This window comes from Haemorhous mexicanus, chromosome 23 (genome assembly GCF_027477595.1).
Source record: "Haemorhous mexicanus isolate bHaeMex1 chromosome 23, bHaeMex1.pri, whole genome shotgun sequence".
Taxonomy (NCBI): domain Eukaryota; kingdom Metazoa; phylum Chordata; class Aves; order Passeriformes; family Fringillidae; genus Haemorhous; species Haemorhous mexicanus.
The window spans coordinates 6,674,129-6,690,704 of record NC_082363.1 but is presented as its reverse complement, the minus strand read 5'-3'; the positions used below and the strand labels follow the sequence as shown (position 1 = coordinate 6,690,704).

Sequence of the window (16,576 nt, the reverse complement as noted above, 5' to 3'; positions counted from 1 at the left end):
TGGGGAGAGTTTGGGATTGGGGAGAGTTTGGGATTGGGGGGAGTTTGGGATTGGGGAGAGTTTGGGGTTGGGGGGAGTTTGGGATTGGGGAGAGTTTGGGATTGGGGGGAGTTTGGGATTGGGGAGAGTTTGGGATTGGGGGGAGTTTGGGATTGGGGGAGAGTTTGGGATTGGGGGGAGTTTGGGACTGGGGAGAGTTTGGGATTGGGGAGAGTTTGGGATTTAGGGGAGAGTTTGGGACTGGGGAGAGTTTGGGATTGGGGAGAGTTTGGGATTGGGGAGAGTTTGGGATTGGGAAGAGTTTGGGATTGGGGGGAGTTTGGGATTGGGGAGAGTTTGGGATTGGGGAGAGTTTGGGATTGGGGGAGAGTTTGGGATTGGGGGGAGTTTGGGACTGGGGAGAGTTTGGGATTGGGGAGAGTTTGGGATTTAGGGGAGAGTTTGGGACTGGGGAGAGTTTGGGATTGGGGAGAGTTTGGGATTGGGGGGAGTTTGGGATTGGGGGGAGTTTGGGATTGGGGGGAGTTTGGGATTGGGGAGGGGCCGGGAATGGGGAGAGTTTGGGATTGGGGGAGAGTTTGGGATTGGGGGAGAGTTTGGGATTGGGGAGAGTTTGGGATTGGGGGAGAGTTTGGGATTGGGGGAGAGTTTGGGACTGGGGGGAGTTTGGGATTGGGGAGAGTTTGGGATTGGGGGGAGTTTGGGATTGGGGAGAGTTTGGGATTGGGGGAGAGTTTGGGATTGGGGGGAGTTTGGGATTGGGGGGAGTTTGGGATTGGGGGAGAGTTTGGGATTGGGGGAGAGTTTGGGATTCTGGGACTGGGGGAGACTTTGGGATTCCAGGATTCCTGGCTTGGGTGAGAGTTCAGGATTTCTGGTTTGAGGGAAAATTTGGGATCTTGGGTTTGAGGAGGAGTTCAGGATTCCAGGATTTGAGGGAGAGTGAATAAATAAACTGGGAAAACTGTCTATAAAAACCAAATATATACATATAATTATATATATTCTATATTTCCTAAAAATATAAAATATATATAATTCTATTTAGAAAATAGATAATTAGAAATATAATTATTTATACATATAAATACATTTATATAATTATAATATATAATTTTATTTTGAGATAAAGGATATAAAAGAGTTCAAGCCTTGGATTCCTTGGATTGTGGAAAAATTCAACATTTTCTGGTGAAATGCACCCAAATCTGAACCTGGGAGAGGATCCAAACCATTCCCAACCCCCTGGGAGAAGCAATTTTGCTGGGAGAGCCTCGTCCCCTTCCTCCCCAGCACAGAAAAGAGTCACTGATTTATTTCTGCTATTTCCCATCTCAATCCTTCATTTCCAACCCCAAAAAATTCCCCAAAAAAATCCCAAACCAATCCCAAACCAACCCGAACCAATCCCGAACCAACCCTGAACCAATCCCAAAAAAATCCCAAAAAAATCCCGAACCAATCCCGAACCAATCCCAAACCAACTCGAACCAATCCTGAACCAATCCCAAAAAAATCCCAAAAAAATCCCAAACAAACCCCGAACCAATCCCGAACCAATCCCGAACCAATCCCAAAAAAATCCCAAAAAAATCCCAAAAAAATCCCAAACCAATCCCAAACAATCCCAAACCAATCCCAAAAAAATCCCAAACCAATCCCAAACCAACCCCAAACCAATCCCAAACCAACCCCAAACCAATCCCAAACCAATCCCAAACCAATCCCGAACCAACCCCAAACCAATCCCAAACCAACCCCAAACCAATCCCAAACCAACCCGAACCAATCCCGAACCAACCCCAAACCAATCCCAACCAACCTGAATCAATCCCAAGCCAATCCCAAACCAATCCCAAACCAATCCCAAACCAATCCCAAACCAATCCCGAACCAACCCCAAACCAATCCCAACCAACCTGAATCAATCCCAAGCCAATCCCAAACCAATCCCAAACCAATCCCAAACCAATCCCAAACCAATCCCAAACCAACCCCAAACCAACCCCAAGCCAATCCCAAGCCAATCCCAAACCAATCCCAAACCAATCCCAAACCAATCCCAAACCAATCCCAAACCAATCCCAAACCAATCCCAAACCAATCCCAAACCAATCCCAAACCAATCCCAAACCAACCTGAATCAATCCCAAACCAATCCCAAACCAATCCCAAACCAATCCCAAACCAATCCCAACCAACCTGAATCAATCCCAAGCCAATCCCAAACCAATCCCGAACCAATCCCAAACCCGTGCCGGTTACAAGCGCTGTGGTGAAATAATTCCAACAAATTATTTCAAATTCCAACCCCACGCGCCCCAAAGCACAAATTGAATATTCCAAGGGGTTTTTTTGGGGTAAAAAGAGGACAAAAAGCAGAATTTGGGTGAAGAACGAGCTGGTGAGGATCTCAGAAATCAGCAGCGACTTCCGGCAGCGAAGCGGGAGGAGCTGGGGGTGAGTTGGAATTCTGCAGGTGCAGGGAGCAGTGTCAAGGTCAGAGTGGGGGTTTTCAGTCCAAAAGGCAGGAATTTGGGAATTATTTGGGAATTTGGGAAGGCTGGGGGCCATCCTCCCTGCTAGGCCCCCAGCAGCATTCCCATGAAATCAGAGCCGGGCTGGACGGCGACGGCGGCGCCGGAGGCGTTGTCCACGAAGATGGAGGTGTACTGGCCAGCCTGCAGGGAAACAGGGAAAAAATGGGAATTGCTGCAGGGAAAAATGGGAATTGCTGCAGGGAAAACAGGGGGAATTGCTGCAGGGAAAAATGGGAATTGCTGCAGGGAAAACAGGGGGAATTGCTGCAGGGAAAACAGGGAAAAATGGGAATTGCAGCACTTCAGCAAGCTGAAAATGGAGCCCTGCCTCTCTCTGCGAGGCCTTTCAAGGATAAAGTGTCCAATTCAGAAAGGACACACTCAATTCCCAGAGAAATCCCCTTGGGAATGGAAATTCCCAGAGAAATCCCATTGGGAATGGAAATTCCCAGTGCAATCCCATTGGGAATGGAAATTCCCAGAGAAATCCCCTTGGGAATGGAAATTCCCAGTGCAATCCCATTGGGAATGGAAATTCCCAGAGAAATCCCCGTGGGAATGGAAATTCCCAGAGAAATCCCCGTGGGAATGGAGTTCCCAGTGCAATCCCCTTGGGAATGGAAATTCCCAGAGAAATCCCCTTGGGAATGGAAATTCCCAGTGCAATCCCCTTGGGAATGGAATTCCCAGAGAAATCCCCGTGGGAATGGAAATTCCCAGAGAAATCCCATTGGGAATGGAAATTCCCAGAGAAATCCCCCTGGGAATGGAAATTCCCAGTGCAATCCCATTGGGAATGGAATTCCCAGTGCAGTCCCATTGGGAATGGAAATTCCCAGTGCAATCCCCTTGGGAATGGAATTCCCAGAGAAATCCCCCTGGGAATGGAATTCCCAGAGAAATCCCCTTGGGAATGGAAATTCCCAGTGCAATCCCCTTGGGAATGGAATTCCCAGAGCAATCCCATTGGGAATGGAATTCCCAGACCAGGAGTGCCATGCCAGGGGAGAGGAGGGGAAGGAAAAGAGCTGAGGATGAAAGTCAAGGTGCAAATATTGGATTTCCCAGAGGGAAGCTTCCCCCCGTGCCTTGGATTCGGAGTGTGAGACCCCAGCCCAGTTTTTCCTCCTGCTGCTGCCCCAGGTGAGGAATTTCCCTCCTTCAAATGTAGGAAAAAAGTAATAATTATTTAATTATTACTTAATTGGCACTGGTTTAATTACTTATTTAATTATTCTTTATGGGTAATTCCTAATTTTAACATTATCATGCTTGTTATAATGAATTGATTATTGATTTATTCGGTATTCAATTATTTATTTGCTATTTATTTCCTGGCATTCCAGGGGAGGGTCCAGGAAATAATTCCATGTGCATGCCCAGAGATTTGGGGCAGAAATTCCCAATTTTCAGGGCCTCACCTGCAGCTGCAGCAGCCCATGGACATAAACAGTGAAGATTTTGCTGTTGCTTTCCAGGCCAGCAATGACTTCCAAGGACCTAAACATGAGAAATAAACAGATTTAAAAAATTAAAATTCGGAGCCACTTGGTGCCTGCTCAGCCCAAACCCAGTTAAACTCAGTTTTAAGTTCCTGCCCATGGTTGTTTTTCTTTATTTTCCCAATTTAACCAACCCCTTTCCTCCTTTTTTTTTAAATTTTTTTTTTTTTTTCCAATGATGAATCCCAGCAAGTCCCAACGAGTTTTTTCCAGAAAAAAATTAAAAGTGGGAGTCCCTTGGCACCTGCCCCTCAGCACAAACCCAGTTAAACTCAGTTTTAAGTTCCTACCCATGGTTGTTTTTCTTTATTTTCCCAATTTAACCAACCCCTTTCCTCCTTTTTTATTTTTAATTATTTTTTTCCCAGTGATAAATTAAACGTGGGAGCCCTTGGCACCTGCCCCTCAGCACAAACTCAGTTAAACTCAGCTTTAATTCTGGATTTTCCTTATTTTCCCAATTAAACCAACCCCTTTCCTCCTTTTTTTTTTCCCTGAATTATGTTTTTCCCTGGGATGAATCCCAGCAAGTCCCAGCGAGTTTTTCCCAGGAGAAACGAGAGGCTGGAGCCCCTTGGCAGCTGCTCAGGTGAGGCTGTGTCAGCTCCTGCCCCAGCCCAGCGCCCCGGGGCTTTTCCAGCCCGTGGGTGGGTGGGTGGGTGGGTGGATGGATGGATGGGTGAGTCAGTGCTGGCATTCCCAGGAAATTCCACAGGGAATGTGACCAGGCAGGCTCCCCGTGCTGCCGCCGGCTCCGTCCGCCCCAGCCACGCGCGCCTGGACTGGGACCAGTTCCAAATCCATCCTGGGGAACCATCCCAAACCCATCCTGGGGGAACCATCCCAAACCCATCCTCAGGGATCTGGGACTTGTTCCAAACCCATCCTGGGGAACCATCCCAAACCCATCCTCAGGGATCTGGGACCAGTCCCAAATCCATCCTGGGGAACCATCCCAAACCCATCCTGGGGGAACCATCCCAAACCCATCCTCAGGGATCTGGGACTTGTTCCAAACCCATCCTGGGGAACCATCCCAAACCCATCCTCAGGGATCTGGGACCAGTCCCAAATCCATCCTGGGGAACCATCCCAAACCCATCCTCAGGGATCTGGGACCTGTCCCAAACCCATCCTGGGGGAACCATCCCAAATCCATCCTGGGGAACCATCACAAATCCATCCTGGGGAACCATCCCAAATCCATCCTCAGGGATCTGGGACCAGTCCCAAACCCATCCTGAGGGAACCATCCCAAACTTATCCTTAGGGATCTGGGACCTGTCCCAAACCCATCCTGGGGAACCATCCCAAACCCATCCTCAGGGATCTGGGACCTGTCCCAAACCCATCCTGGGGAACCATCCCAAACTCATCCTCAGGGATCTGGGACTTGTTCCAAATCCCTGTCCCAAACCCATCCTGAGGGATCTGCCCCAAACCCATCTTCAGGGATGTGGGACCTGTCCCAAATCCATCCGGAGGGATCTGGGACCTGTCCCAAATCCCTGTTCCAAACCCATCCTGGCGGAACCATCCCAAATTTATCCTTAGGGATCTGGGACCTGTCCCAAATCCATACTGAGGGAACCATCCCAAATCCATTCTCAGGAATCTGGGATCTGTCCCAAATCCATCCTGAGGGATCTGTCCCAAAGTCATCCTGATTGCTGGACCTGTGGATTTCTGGCTGTAGGGATTTCTGGATTTCTGGACCCGTGGATTTTTGGATTTCTGGATTTCTGGACCTGTGGATTTCTGGATTTCTGGACCCATGGATTTCTGGAGGAGCTCCGGGCAGGGCATTACAATCCCCCTGGGCAGGGATTTGTGGTCTGGGGCCAAGGACAGAGCCACAGCGTTGCCCTCTGCAGGAAAAGCTCCTTTCCCAGCCCCTTCCTCCCTGGAAAAGCTCCCAAAATCCCCCTGAGGGGAAGAATTGCCCAAGCTGGCTGAAAGGTTCAGAGGTGTGGAAATCCAGGCAGGAATGCTGGAGTGACTCACGTGTGCCTGTGGCACAGGGACTCGATGCAGATCAGCACCCGCACGCTGTCCCGCGCCCGCAGCTGCGCTCGGCTCTTCAGCTCGCTGTGGTCTGGGAAAAACAGCCAGGAAAACGTCAGCAGCCCCCCAGATCCTGGGATCTGGGCTCCACAGGGACACCAGCAGCCCTGGGACGGCTGCAGGAGGGGCCTGGAGGTTCCTCCATATCCCATGGAGCCAAAGGCGGCGGATCCACCTCTGGCCGTCAGGGATAGGACCTCAGGAAAATCAGATTATAAATGGGATCCAGCAGGGGGCATCCATCAGGGATAGAACCTCTGGGATAATGGATTTAAAAAGGGGATCCCAGGTGGATCCATCAGGGATAGAGCCTCTGGGATAATGGATTTAAAAAGGGGATCCATCAGGGTGGATCCATCAGGAATAGAGCCTCTGGGATAATGGATTTAAAAAGGGGATCCAAGGTGGATCCACCAGTGACAGAACCTGTGGGATAATGGATTTAAAATGGGGATCCCGGGTGGATCCATCAGTGATAGAACCCATGGGATAATGGATTTACAAAGGGGATCCCAAGTGGATCCATCAGGGATAGAACCTCTGGGATAATGGATTTAAAAAGGGGATCCCAGGTGGATCCATCAGGGATAGAACCTCTGGAATAATGGATTTACAAAGGGGATCCCAGGTGGATCCATCAGGGATAAACCTCTGGAATATCAGATTTAGAAAGGGGATCCATCAGGGTGGATCCATCAGGGATAGAACCTCTGGAATATCGGATTGACAAAGGGGATCCCAGGTGGATCCATCAGGGATAGAACCTCTGGGATATCGGATTTACAAAGGGGATCCCAGGTGGATCCATCAGGGATAGAACCTCTGGAATATCAGATTTACAAAGGGGATCCCAGGTGGATCCATCAGGGATAGAACCTCTGGGATAATGGATTTAGAAAGAGGATCCATCAGGGTGGAACCATCAGGGATAGAACCTCTGGAATATCGGATTGACAAAGGGGATCCCAAGTGGATCCATCAGGGATAGAACCTCTGGGATATCGGATTTACAAAGGGGATCCATCACTGGCCATCAGTGGCAGAACCCCTGGAATATCCGGGGATTCTGCAGGGGTTCTCTGGGGGCTCTCCAGAAGGTTCCCCAGGGGGTCTGGGCCCCTGGGGCAGCACTCACCGATGTGGATGTTGGCTGAGAACTGGTAGATGCCGCCCACGGGGGCGGTGAAGCGCCCGGTGGCCAGGTCCAGCCCTGAGCCCCGCAGGAACGCGCCCTTGGCCACGGGCTGCGGAGAGAGAGCAGAGCTGAGCCCCGGGCTGAGCCCAAACCAGCTCCAGGCTGAGCCCAAACCAGCCCCGGGCTGAGCCCAAACCAGCCTTAGGCTGAGCCCAAACCAGCCCCGGGCTGAGCCCAAACCAGCCCTGGGCTGAGCCCAAACCAGCTCCAGGCTGAGCCCAAACCAGCCCCGGGCCGAGCCCAAACCAGCTCCAGGCTGAGCCCAAACCAGCCCTGGGCCGAGCCCAAACCAGCCTTAGGCTGAGCCCAAACCAGCCCCGGGCTGAGCCCAAACCAGCCCCGGGCTGAGCCCAAACCATCCCTGGGCTGAGCCCAAACCAGCCCTGGGCCGAGCCCAAACCAGCCCCGGGCTGAGCCCAAACCAGCCCCGGGCCGAGCCCAAACCAGCCCTGGGCTGAGCCCAAACCAGCCCTGGGCTGAGCCCAAACCAGCCCTGGGCTGAGCCCAAACCAGCCCCGGGCCGAGCCCAAACCAGCCCTGGGCTGAGCCCAAACCATCCTTGGGCCGAGCCCAAACCAGCCCTGGGCCGAGCCCAAACCAGCCCTGGGCCGAGCCCAAACCAGCTCTGGGCCGAGCCCAAACCAGCCCCGGGCTGAGCCCAAACCAGCTCCAGGCCGAGCCCAAACCAGCCCCGGGCTGAGCCCAAACCAGCCCTGGGCCGAGCCCAAACCAGCTCTGGGCCGAGCCCAAACCAGCCCCGGGCTGAGCCCAAACCAGCCCTGGGCTGAGCCCAAACCAGCTCCAGGCTGAGCCCAAACCAGCTCCAGGCTGAGCCCAAACCAGCCCTGTTCTGATCCCAAATCCCTGTTCTGCTCTGGCCCCATCCCTATTCTGATCCCAAATCCATCCCTGTTCTGCTCTGGCCCCATCCCTGTTCTGATCCCAAATCCCCATTCTGCTCTGGCCCCATCCCTGTTCTGATCCCAAATCCATCCCTGCTCTCTCTGGCCCCATCCATGAGCTGATCCCAAATCCATCCCTGTTCTCTCTGGCCCCATCCATGAGCTGATCCCAAATCCAACCCATCCCTCTCTGGCCCCATCCCTGTTCAGATCCCAAATCCATCCCTGTTCTCTCTGGCCCCATCCCTGCTCTGATCCCAAATCCATCCCTGCTCTCTCTGGCCCCATCCCTGCTCTGATCCCAAATCCATCCCTGCTCTCTCTGGCCCCATCCCTGTTCTGATCCCAAATCCATCCCTGCTCTCTCTGGCCCCATCCATGAGCTGATCCCAAATCCATCCCTGCTCTCTCTGGCCCCATCCCTGTTCAGATCCCAAATCCATCCCTGCTCTCTCTGGCCCCATCCCTGCTCTGCTGCCTCTGCATTCCCCCCTCCCAGAGGGCACAAGCCCAAACCCGACTCCTCTTGTCCCGGGCTGTGGTGCCAGCTTGGCACCCGGAGCCTCCCACAGCAGCCCCGAGCCAGGAAAAACCGGGAATGAGCTGGGCACCTCATCCCTGAGGCACAGGAAGCAGCAGCCCACTCTGGGATGGCTTAATTAGTCCCATTTTCCCTGCTAATTAATGAGGCAGCAGCTCTCCCTCCAGCCCTGCCCGTGCCTCAGGGCTGATCCTGCCTGGCTGCCAAGCCAAGCTGCCAAAAGTTTGGGAAGTCATGGAATGGTGGATTTTAAAAAGGGATCCCAGGTGGATCCATCAGGGATGGAACCTCTGGGATATTGGATTTTAAAAAGGGATCCAAGGTGGATCCATCAGTGGCAGAACCTCTGGGGTATTGGATTTTAAAAGGGATCCAAGGTGGATCCATCACAGATAGAACCTCTGGAATATCTGATTTAAAAAGGGGATCCAAGATGGATCCATCAGGAATATTGGATTTCAAAAGGGGATCCCAGGTGGATCCATCAGGAATAATGGATTTTAAAAAGGGGATCCCAGGTGGATCCATCAGGAATAATGGATTTTAAAAAGGGGATCCCAGGTGGATCCATCAGGAATATTGGATTTAAAAAGGGAATCAATCAGGGTGGATCCATCAGGAATAATGGATTTTAAAAGGGGATCCAAGATGGATCCATCAGGAATAATGGATTTAAAAAGGAGATCCCAGGTGGATCCATTAGGAATAATGGATTTAAAAAGGGAATCAATCAGGGTGGATCCATCAGGAATAATGGATTTTAAAAGGGGATCCCAGGTGGATCCATCAGGAATATTGGATTTAAAAAGGGGATCCCAGGTGGATCCATCAGGAATATTGGATTTAAAAAGGGGATCCCAGGTGGATCCATCAGGAATATTGGATTTAAAAAGGGAATCAATCAGGGTGGATCCATCAGGAACAATGGATTTAGAAAGGGGATCCCAGGTGGAGCCACCTCTGGACACCTTCTCATGGCTTTGTCCCTTCCTTGCAGCCCCACGGAGCCCCGCAGGGCCCTGGAGCTGATCCCCAGCAGGAGGAGGCTGGAGCTCCTCACCGACTGGAAGTTCTGGAGCTCCACCAAGGTCTTCTTGTCCACCAGCACCTGGCCCTTGAGCCGGCAGTGGAACGCCTCCTCCACGCGCCGCTGGGACGGGACCTCCTCCAGGGACAGCAGCAGCGGGGGCAGCGGGCTGGGCTGGCCTGGGCTGGCCAGGGAGGCCCTGTGCTCCATGGCTTCTGAGGGAAAAGGGGAATAAAATGGAATAAAATGGAATGAAATCTAAATGTAATGGCCTGGCCATTCGTGTTCCTGTGATGGAACCTCCTCCAGGGACAGCAGGAGCTGGCTGGGCTGGCCTGGGCTGGCCAGGGAGGCCCTGTGCTCCATGGCTTCTGAGGGAAAAATGGAATGAAATGGAATAAAATGGAATGAAATCTAAATTTAAGGGCCTGGCCATTCGTGTTCCTGTGATGGAACCTCCTCCAGGGACAGCAGGAGCTGGCTGGGCTGGGCTGGGATGGCCAGGGAGGCCCTGTGCTCCATGGCTTCTGAGGGAAAAATGGAATGAAATGGAATAAAATGAAATAAAATGAAATAAAATGAAATAAAATCTAAATTTAATGGCCTGGCCATTCGTGTTCCTGTGATGGAACCTCCTCCAGGGACAGCAGGAGCTGGCTAGGCTGGGCTGGGCTGGCCAGGGAGGCCCTGTGCTCCATGGCTTCTGAGGGAAAAGGGGAATAAAATGAAATAAAATGGAATAAAATTAAATAAAATCTTAATTTAGTGGCCTGGCCATTCGTGTTCCTGTGATGGAACCTCTTCCAGGAACAGCAGCAGTGGGGGCAGCTGGTTGGGGTGGGCTGAAAGGACCAGGGATGCTTGGTGCTCCATGGGAAAAAGGGGAGTAAAATGAAATAAAATGGAATAAAATGAAATAAAATTGAATAAAATGGAATAAAATGAAATAAAATCCTCATTTAAGAGCCTGGCCTAGCGGGGGCAGCTGGCTGGGGTGGGCTGAGAGGAGCAGTGAGGCCCTGTGCTTGATGGCTTCTGAGGGGAAAAGGGGAATAAAACAAAATAAAAGGAAATAAAATGGAATAAAATGAAATGAAATGGAAAAAATGGAATAAAATCAAATAAAATCCTCATTTAAGGGCCTGGCCTAGTGGGAGCAGCTGGCTGGGGTGGGCTGAGAGGAGCAGTGAGGCCCTGTGCTTGATGGCTTCTGAGGGGAAAGGGCAATAAAAGGAAATAAAAGGAAATAAAATGGAATAAAATGAAATGAAATGGAAAAAATGGAATAAAATTAAATAAAATCCTCATTTAAGGGCCTGGCCTAGTGGGAGCAGCTGGCTGGGGTGGGCTGAGAGGAGCAGTGAGGCCCTGTGCTTGATGGCTTCTGAGGGGAAAGGGCAATAAAAGGAAATAAAAGGAAATGAAATGGAATAAAATGAAATAAAATCTTCATTTCAGGACCTGGCCCATGAAACCATTCATGTGTGCTCGGAATTCTGCCCTTGGGTCTCCAATTAAAGCCCAGCAGCACTGGGGGGACAGTTCTGGTTGCCATTTTGGTTCTCCACCAAAACAAAGCTCCTCCAGCTTTGAGCACCCTTTGCCTTAAATATCCTTTGGAAATGTTTGAGTTTTTAAAATCTTTTACCTTTCAAGATCTCCTTGAACTCCTGCAGAAGAACTTCCCTGGTGACTTCAGCCCCAGGAGCTCCCGGAGGGCCCTGAGGCCCCGGAGGCCCCGGAGGCCCCACCAGGCCTCGCTGAGGGAACAAACACAGGAAAATTTGGGATTAAAACCTGGGAATCGCAGAAAATCCCCCAGGAACAGCAGCAACGCCAGGGGGTTTGTTCCCAGAAAATTCCTGATCACTTTTGGAGGACACTTGAGGGATCAGGAAGGGCCAAGAGCTCTGAGAGTCCCTCAGAAATCTTCTTCCAGCTGCTGGGACTCCCATTCCTCTGATAATCCTCTAAAATTCCATGGAAAAGCTGCCCAGACCTTCAGAGGATGCAAAAAAATTCCTCAAATAATTAAAATGATGAAAAGAATCCAAGATTGTCCAAGCAGCAGATGAAAAGTGCCACATGATTAACGAGCTGTCACTCAGCTCATTAATTTGAAATAAACCACTTGTCCACACCTTGGTTAATTGATCCTTTGGGATCCTTGGACTTTATCTCTTGGAAAGGGGAAAAAAATACTGATTTTATTTTTAATGAGTGGGAAAATGACCTAAAAAAGGCTCAATTTGAGAGATGAGGAAGGTTTAAAATGAGAGAGGCTGCCTCGAAATTCCCACATCTCTTCCGAAGCAAGAAGGCTCAAATTTCTCAAAAACGGAGAAATAAACCCCCCAAAAAAAGGAAATCCAGCACTTTTTGGGCTGGGAAAAGCTGGAACCTTGAGGACGAGCAGCAGGAAGGAAACTGGGACACGTGGAGTGCAAATCCTACCAGTTTTTTGTCTTTGCCTTTGCATCTCCTCTTGGAGCTGCTGCCGTCGTCCGGGCGGTGCACGAAGGAGATCCAGGTCCTGCGGGGGTCCGTGAGCCGCGCCTCGGCCGCCTCCAGCAGCTGGGGACAGCCAGGACAAGGGTCACGGACATGGGCCTCAGGGCGTCCCAAAAATCCTGCCCAAAAGGCAGGAAAATCCCAGAAAATCATTGTCCCCAGAGAGTCACAAAATCCAGGAGCTGGGGGCACACCTGGACAAGGATTGGCTTCAGGGGGTCACAAAAATCCAGCCCAGGAGAAGGATCATGGATTGATTTGCCTCAGGGGGTCCCAAAAATCCAGCCCAAAAGGCAGGAAAATCCCAGAAAATCATTGTCCTCAGGGAGTCCCAAAAATCCAGGAGCTGGGGACAACCAGGACAAGGATCATGGACATTGGTCTCAGGAGGTCCCAAAAATCCAGCCCAGGAGAAGGATCATGGATTGATTTGCCTCAGGGCGTCCAAAAAATCCAGCCCAAAAGGCAGGAAAATCCCAGAAAATTATTGTCCTCAGGGAGTCCCAAAAATCCTGCCCGAAAGGCAGGAAAATCCCAGAAAATCATTGTCCCCAGGGAGTCCCAAAACTCCAAGAGCTGGGGACACACCAGGACAAGAATTGGCTTCAGGGGGTCACAAAAATCCAGCCCAGAGCTGGGGACAACCAGTGCAAGGATCATGGATTGATTTGCCTCAGAGGTCCCAAAAATCCAGCCCAAAAGGCAGGAAAATCCCAGAAAACCATTGGCCCCAGGAAGTCCCAAAACTCCAGGAGCTGGGGGCACACCAGGACAGGGATCATGGACATTGGTCTCAGGAGGTCCCAAAAATCCAGCCCAGGAGAAGGATCATGGACTGATTTGCCTCAGGGGGTCCCAAAAATCCAGCCCAGAGCTGTGGGACACACCAGGACAGGGATCATGGATTGATTTGCCTCAGGGGTCCCAAAAATCCTGCCTAAAAGGCAGGAAAATCCCAGAAAATCATTGTCCCCAGGGAGTCCCAAAAATCCAGGAGCTGGGGACACACCAGGACAAGGATTGGCTTCAGAAGGTCCCAAAAATCCAGCCCAAAAGGCAGGAAAATCCCAATAAATCCAGGAGTAAACCTGGGAATGATCCCAAACCCACCTTGGGAGTTCCCTGCTGTTCCCAGCCTGAGGAACCATCAAAATGAAATTAAAAAACCGAAGGGAATTGATGAAATGAGGCTGGGAAAAGGCAGGAAAATCCCAATAAATCCAGGAATAAACCTGGGAATGCTCCCAAACCCACCTTGGGAGTTCCCTGCTGTTCCCAGCATGAGGAGCCATCAAAATGAAATAAAATATCAAAGGGAATCAATGAAATCAGGCTGGAATCAGCCCAGGAAAGGTAGGAAAATCCCAATAAATCCAGAATAAACCTGGGAATGCTCCCAAACCCACCTTGGGCTGCTCCTTGCTGTTCCCAGCATGGGGAACCATCAAAATGAAATAAAATATCAAAGGGAATCAATGAAATCAGGCTGGAATCAGCCCAGAAAAGGCAGGAAAATCCCAATAAATCCAGAATAAACCTGGGAATGATCCCAAACCCACCTTGGGCTGCTCCTTGCTGTTCCCAGCATGGGGAACCATCAAAATGAAATAAAATATCAAAGGGAATCAATGAAATCAGGCTGGAATCAGCCCAGGAAAGGTAGGAAAATCCCAATAAATCCAGAATAAACCTGGGAATGCTCCCAAACCCACCTTGGGCTGCTCCTTGCTGTTCCCAGCCTGGGGAACCATCAAAATGAAAATAAAAAACCGAAGGGAATTGATGAAATGAGGCTGGGAAAAGGCAGGAAAATCCCAATAAATCCAGGAATAAACCTGGGAATGATCCCAAACCCACCTTGGGAGTTCCCTGCTGTTCCCAGCATGAGGAACCATCAAAATGAAATAAAATATCAAAGGGAATCAATGAAATCAGGCTGGAATCAGCCCAGGAAAGGCAGGAAAATCCCAATAAATCCAGAATAAACCTGGGAATGCTCCCAAACCCACCTTGGGAGTTCTCTGCTGTTCCCAGCCTGGGGAACAATGAAAATGAAATTAAAAAACCAAAGGGAATTGATGAAATGAGGCTGGGAAAAGGCAGGAAAATCCCAATAAATCCAGGAGTAAACCTGGGAATGATCCCAAACCCACCTTGGGAGTTCCCTGCTGTTCCCAGCATGAGGAGCCATCAAAATGAAATAAAATATCAAAGGGAATCAATGAAATCAGGCTGGAATCAGCCCAGAAAAGGCAGGAAAATCCCAATAAATCCAGAATAAACCTGGGAATGCTCCCAAACCCACCTTGGGAGTTCCCTGCTGTTCCCAGCATGGGGAACAATGAAAATGAAATTAAAAAACCAAAGGGAATTGATGAAATGAGGCTGGGAAAAGGCAGGAAAATCCCAATAAATCCAGGAGTAAACCTGGGAATGATCCCAAACCCACCTTGGGAGTTCCCTGCTGTTCCCAGCATGAGGAGCCATCAAAATGAAATAAAATATCAAAGGGAATCAATGAAATCAGGCTGGAATCAGCCCAGAAAAGGCAGGAAAATCCCAATAAATCCAGAATAAACCTGGGAATGCTCCCAAACCCACCTTGGGAGTTCCCTGCTGTTCCCAGCATGGGGAACCATCAAAATGAAATAAAATATCAAAGGGAATCAATGAAATCAGGCTGGAATCAGCCCAGAAAAAGCAGGAAAATCCCAATAAATCCAGAATAACTCCAGGAATGATCCCAAACCCACCTTGGGCTGCTCCTCGCTGTTGGCCAGGGAGGTGTTCAGGGGCTCTGGGTGCTCCTTCCTGCCCCTCCTGTCCCTGTCCCTGTCCCTCCTGGCTGCTGTCACCCCACGGGGACACAGCTGGTGGCACAGCAGCGCCAGCAGCAGCCACCAGCCCGGCATGGTGGCAGCCAGGAAAATCCAATTTGGGTCCCAAAAAACTGGGGTTGATCAGGTCAGGGTCAAGGATCCAGGGGGAAAATTATCCAGGACCAAAAAAAACCAAAAAAAAATCAAATTATCAGGGTCAGGGTCAAGGATCCAGAGGGAAAATGATCCAGGACCAAAAAAAAACCCCCAAAAAAATCAAATGAACCAGGTCAGGATCAAGGAGCCAGAGGGAAAATCCTTCAGGAGCAAAAAAAAAATTGGATTTATGTCCAAAAAATCCAAATGAAGCAGGTCAGGATGAAGGAGCTGGAGGGAAAATGCTCCAGTACCAATAAAAACACAAAAAAAAATCAAATTAACAGGGTCAGGGTCAAGGAGCCAGAGGGAAAATCCTTCAGGAGCAAAAAAAAAATTGGATTTGTGTCCAAAAAATCCAAATGAAGCAGGTCAGGATGGGGGAGTTGGAGGAAAATCCTTCAGGATCAATAAAAACCAGAATTGTCTCTAAAATAAATCCAGAATGAAGCAGGTGAGAAGGATCCAAGCAGTCAGCAAAAAAACTCCATATTTGTGTCCAAACAAAAAAAAACCAAATTATCAGGGTCAGGATCAAGGGGAAAATCCTTCAGGAGCAAAAAAAAAATTTGGATTTGTGTCCAAAAAAATCCAAATGAAGGAGGTCAGGATCAAGGAGCTGGGGGAAAATCCTTCAGGATCAATAAAAACCAGAATTGTCTCTAAAATAAATCCAGAGTTAAGTGGGTGAGAAGGATCCAAGCAGATTTGTCTCAAAAAAAAATTCCAAATTTCAGAGGGATCCAAGCAGATTTATCTCAAAAATTCCAAATTTCAGAGGGATCCAAGCAGATTTATCTCAAAAATTCCAAATTTCAGAGGGATCCAAGGAGCCAGGTGCAAAATCCTTCAGGACCAAAAAAAAACCTCCCGGATTTGTGCCCAAAAAAAATCCAAATTCCAGAAGGTTCCAAGCAGCTCCTCGGGATGGAAAAGCCGGAGATGAATTTGTTCGGAATTTTTGTTTGGAATTTTTGTTTGGAATTTCTGTTTGGAATTTTTGTTTGGAATTTCTGTTTGGAATTTTTGTTTGTTTGGAATTTTTGTTTGTTTGGAATTCTGGATCCTCGGGAGACGGAGCCGAGTCCGTGGGAGCTTCCCAGAAATCCCAGAGGAGAGGGGCTGCTCTGCCCTAAGCCCGGCCTAAAACTGGTTTTAAAGGCTCTCAGCACCCCCTAAATCCGGCTTGGGACTGGTTTTAAAGGCACTCAGCAGCCCCAAATCTGGATTAGAACTGGTTTTAAAGGCTCTCAGCACCCCAAAATCTGTCTTGGGACTGGTTTCAGTCTGCCCCCCTAAATCTGGCTTGGAACTGGTTT

General features: G+C 49.7%; 1 protein-coding gene across 1 annotated transcript; it reads right to left on the bottom strand.

Annotated features, from left to right (window-relative positions):
- Positions 1 to 2,134: 2,134 nt before the first annotated feature.
- On the bottom strand, positions 2,135 to 16,508 carry C1QTNF12 (C1q and TNF related 12). Its single transcript, XM_059866516.1, has 8 exons — positions 15,036 to 16,508; positions 12,226 to 12,345; positions 11,420 to 11,531; positions 9,805 to 9,986; positions 7,242 to 7,350; positions 6,047 to 6,137; positions 3,962 to 4,040; positions 2,135 to 2,681 (listed from the first exon to the last, which is right to left on the bottom strand). The coding sequence occupies exons 1-8, from the start codon at positions 15,192 to 15,194 to the stop codon at positions 2,583 to 2,585; spliced, it is 951 nt and encodes a 316-aa protein (XP_059722499.1). The 5' UTR covers positions 15,195 to 16,508; the 3' UTR covers positions 2,135 to 2,582.
- Between the last annotated feature and the right edge of the window lie 68 nt (positions 16,509 to 16,576).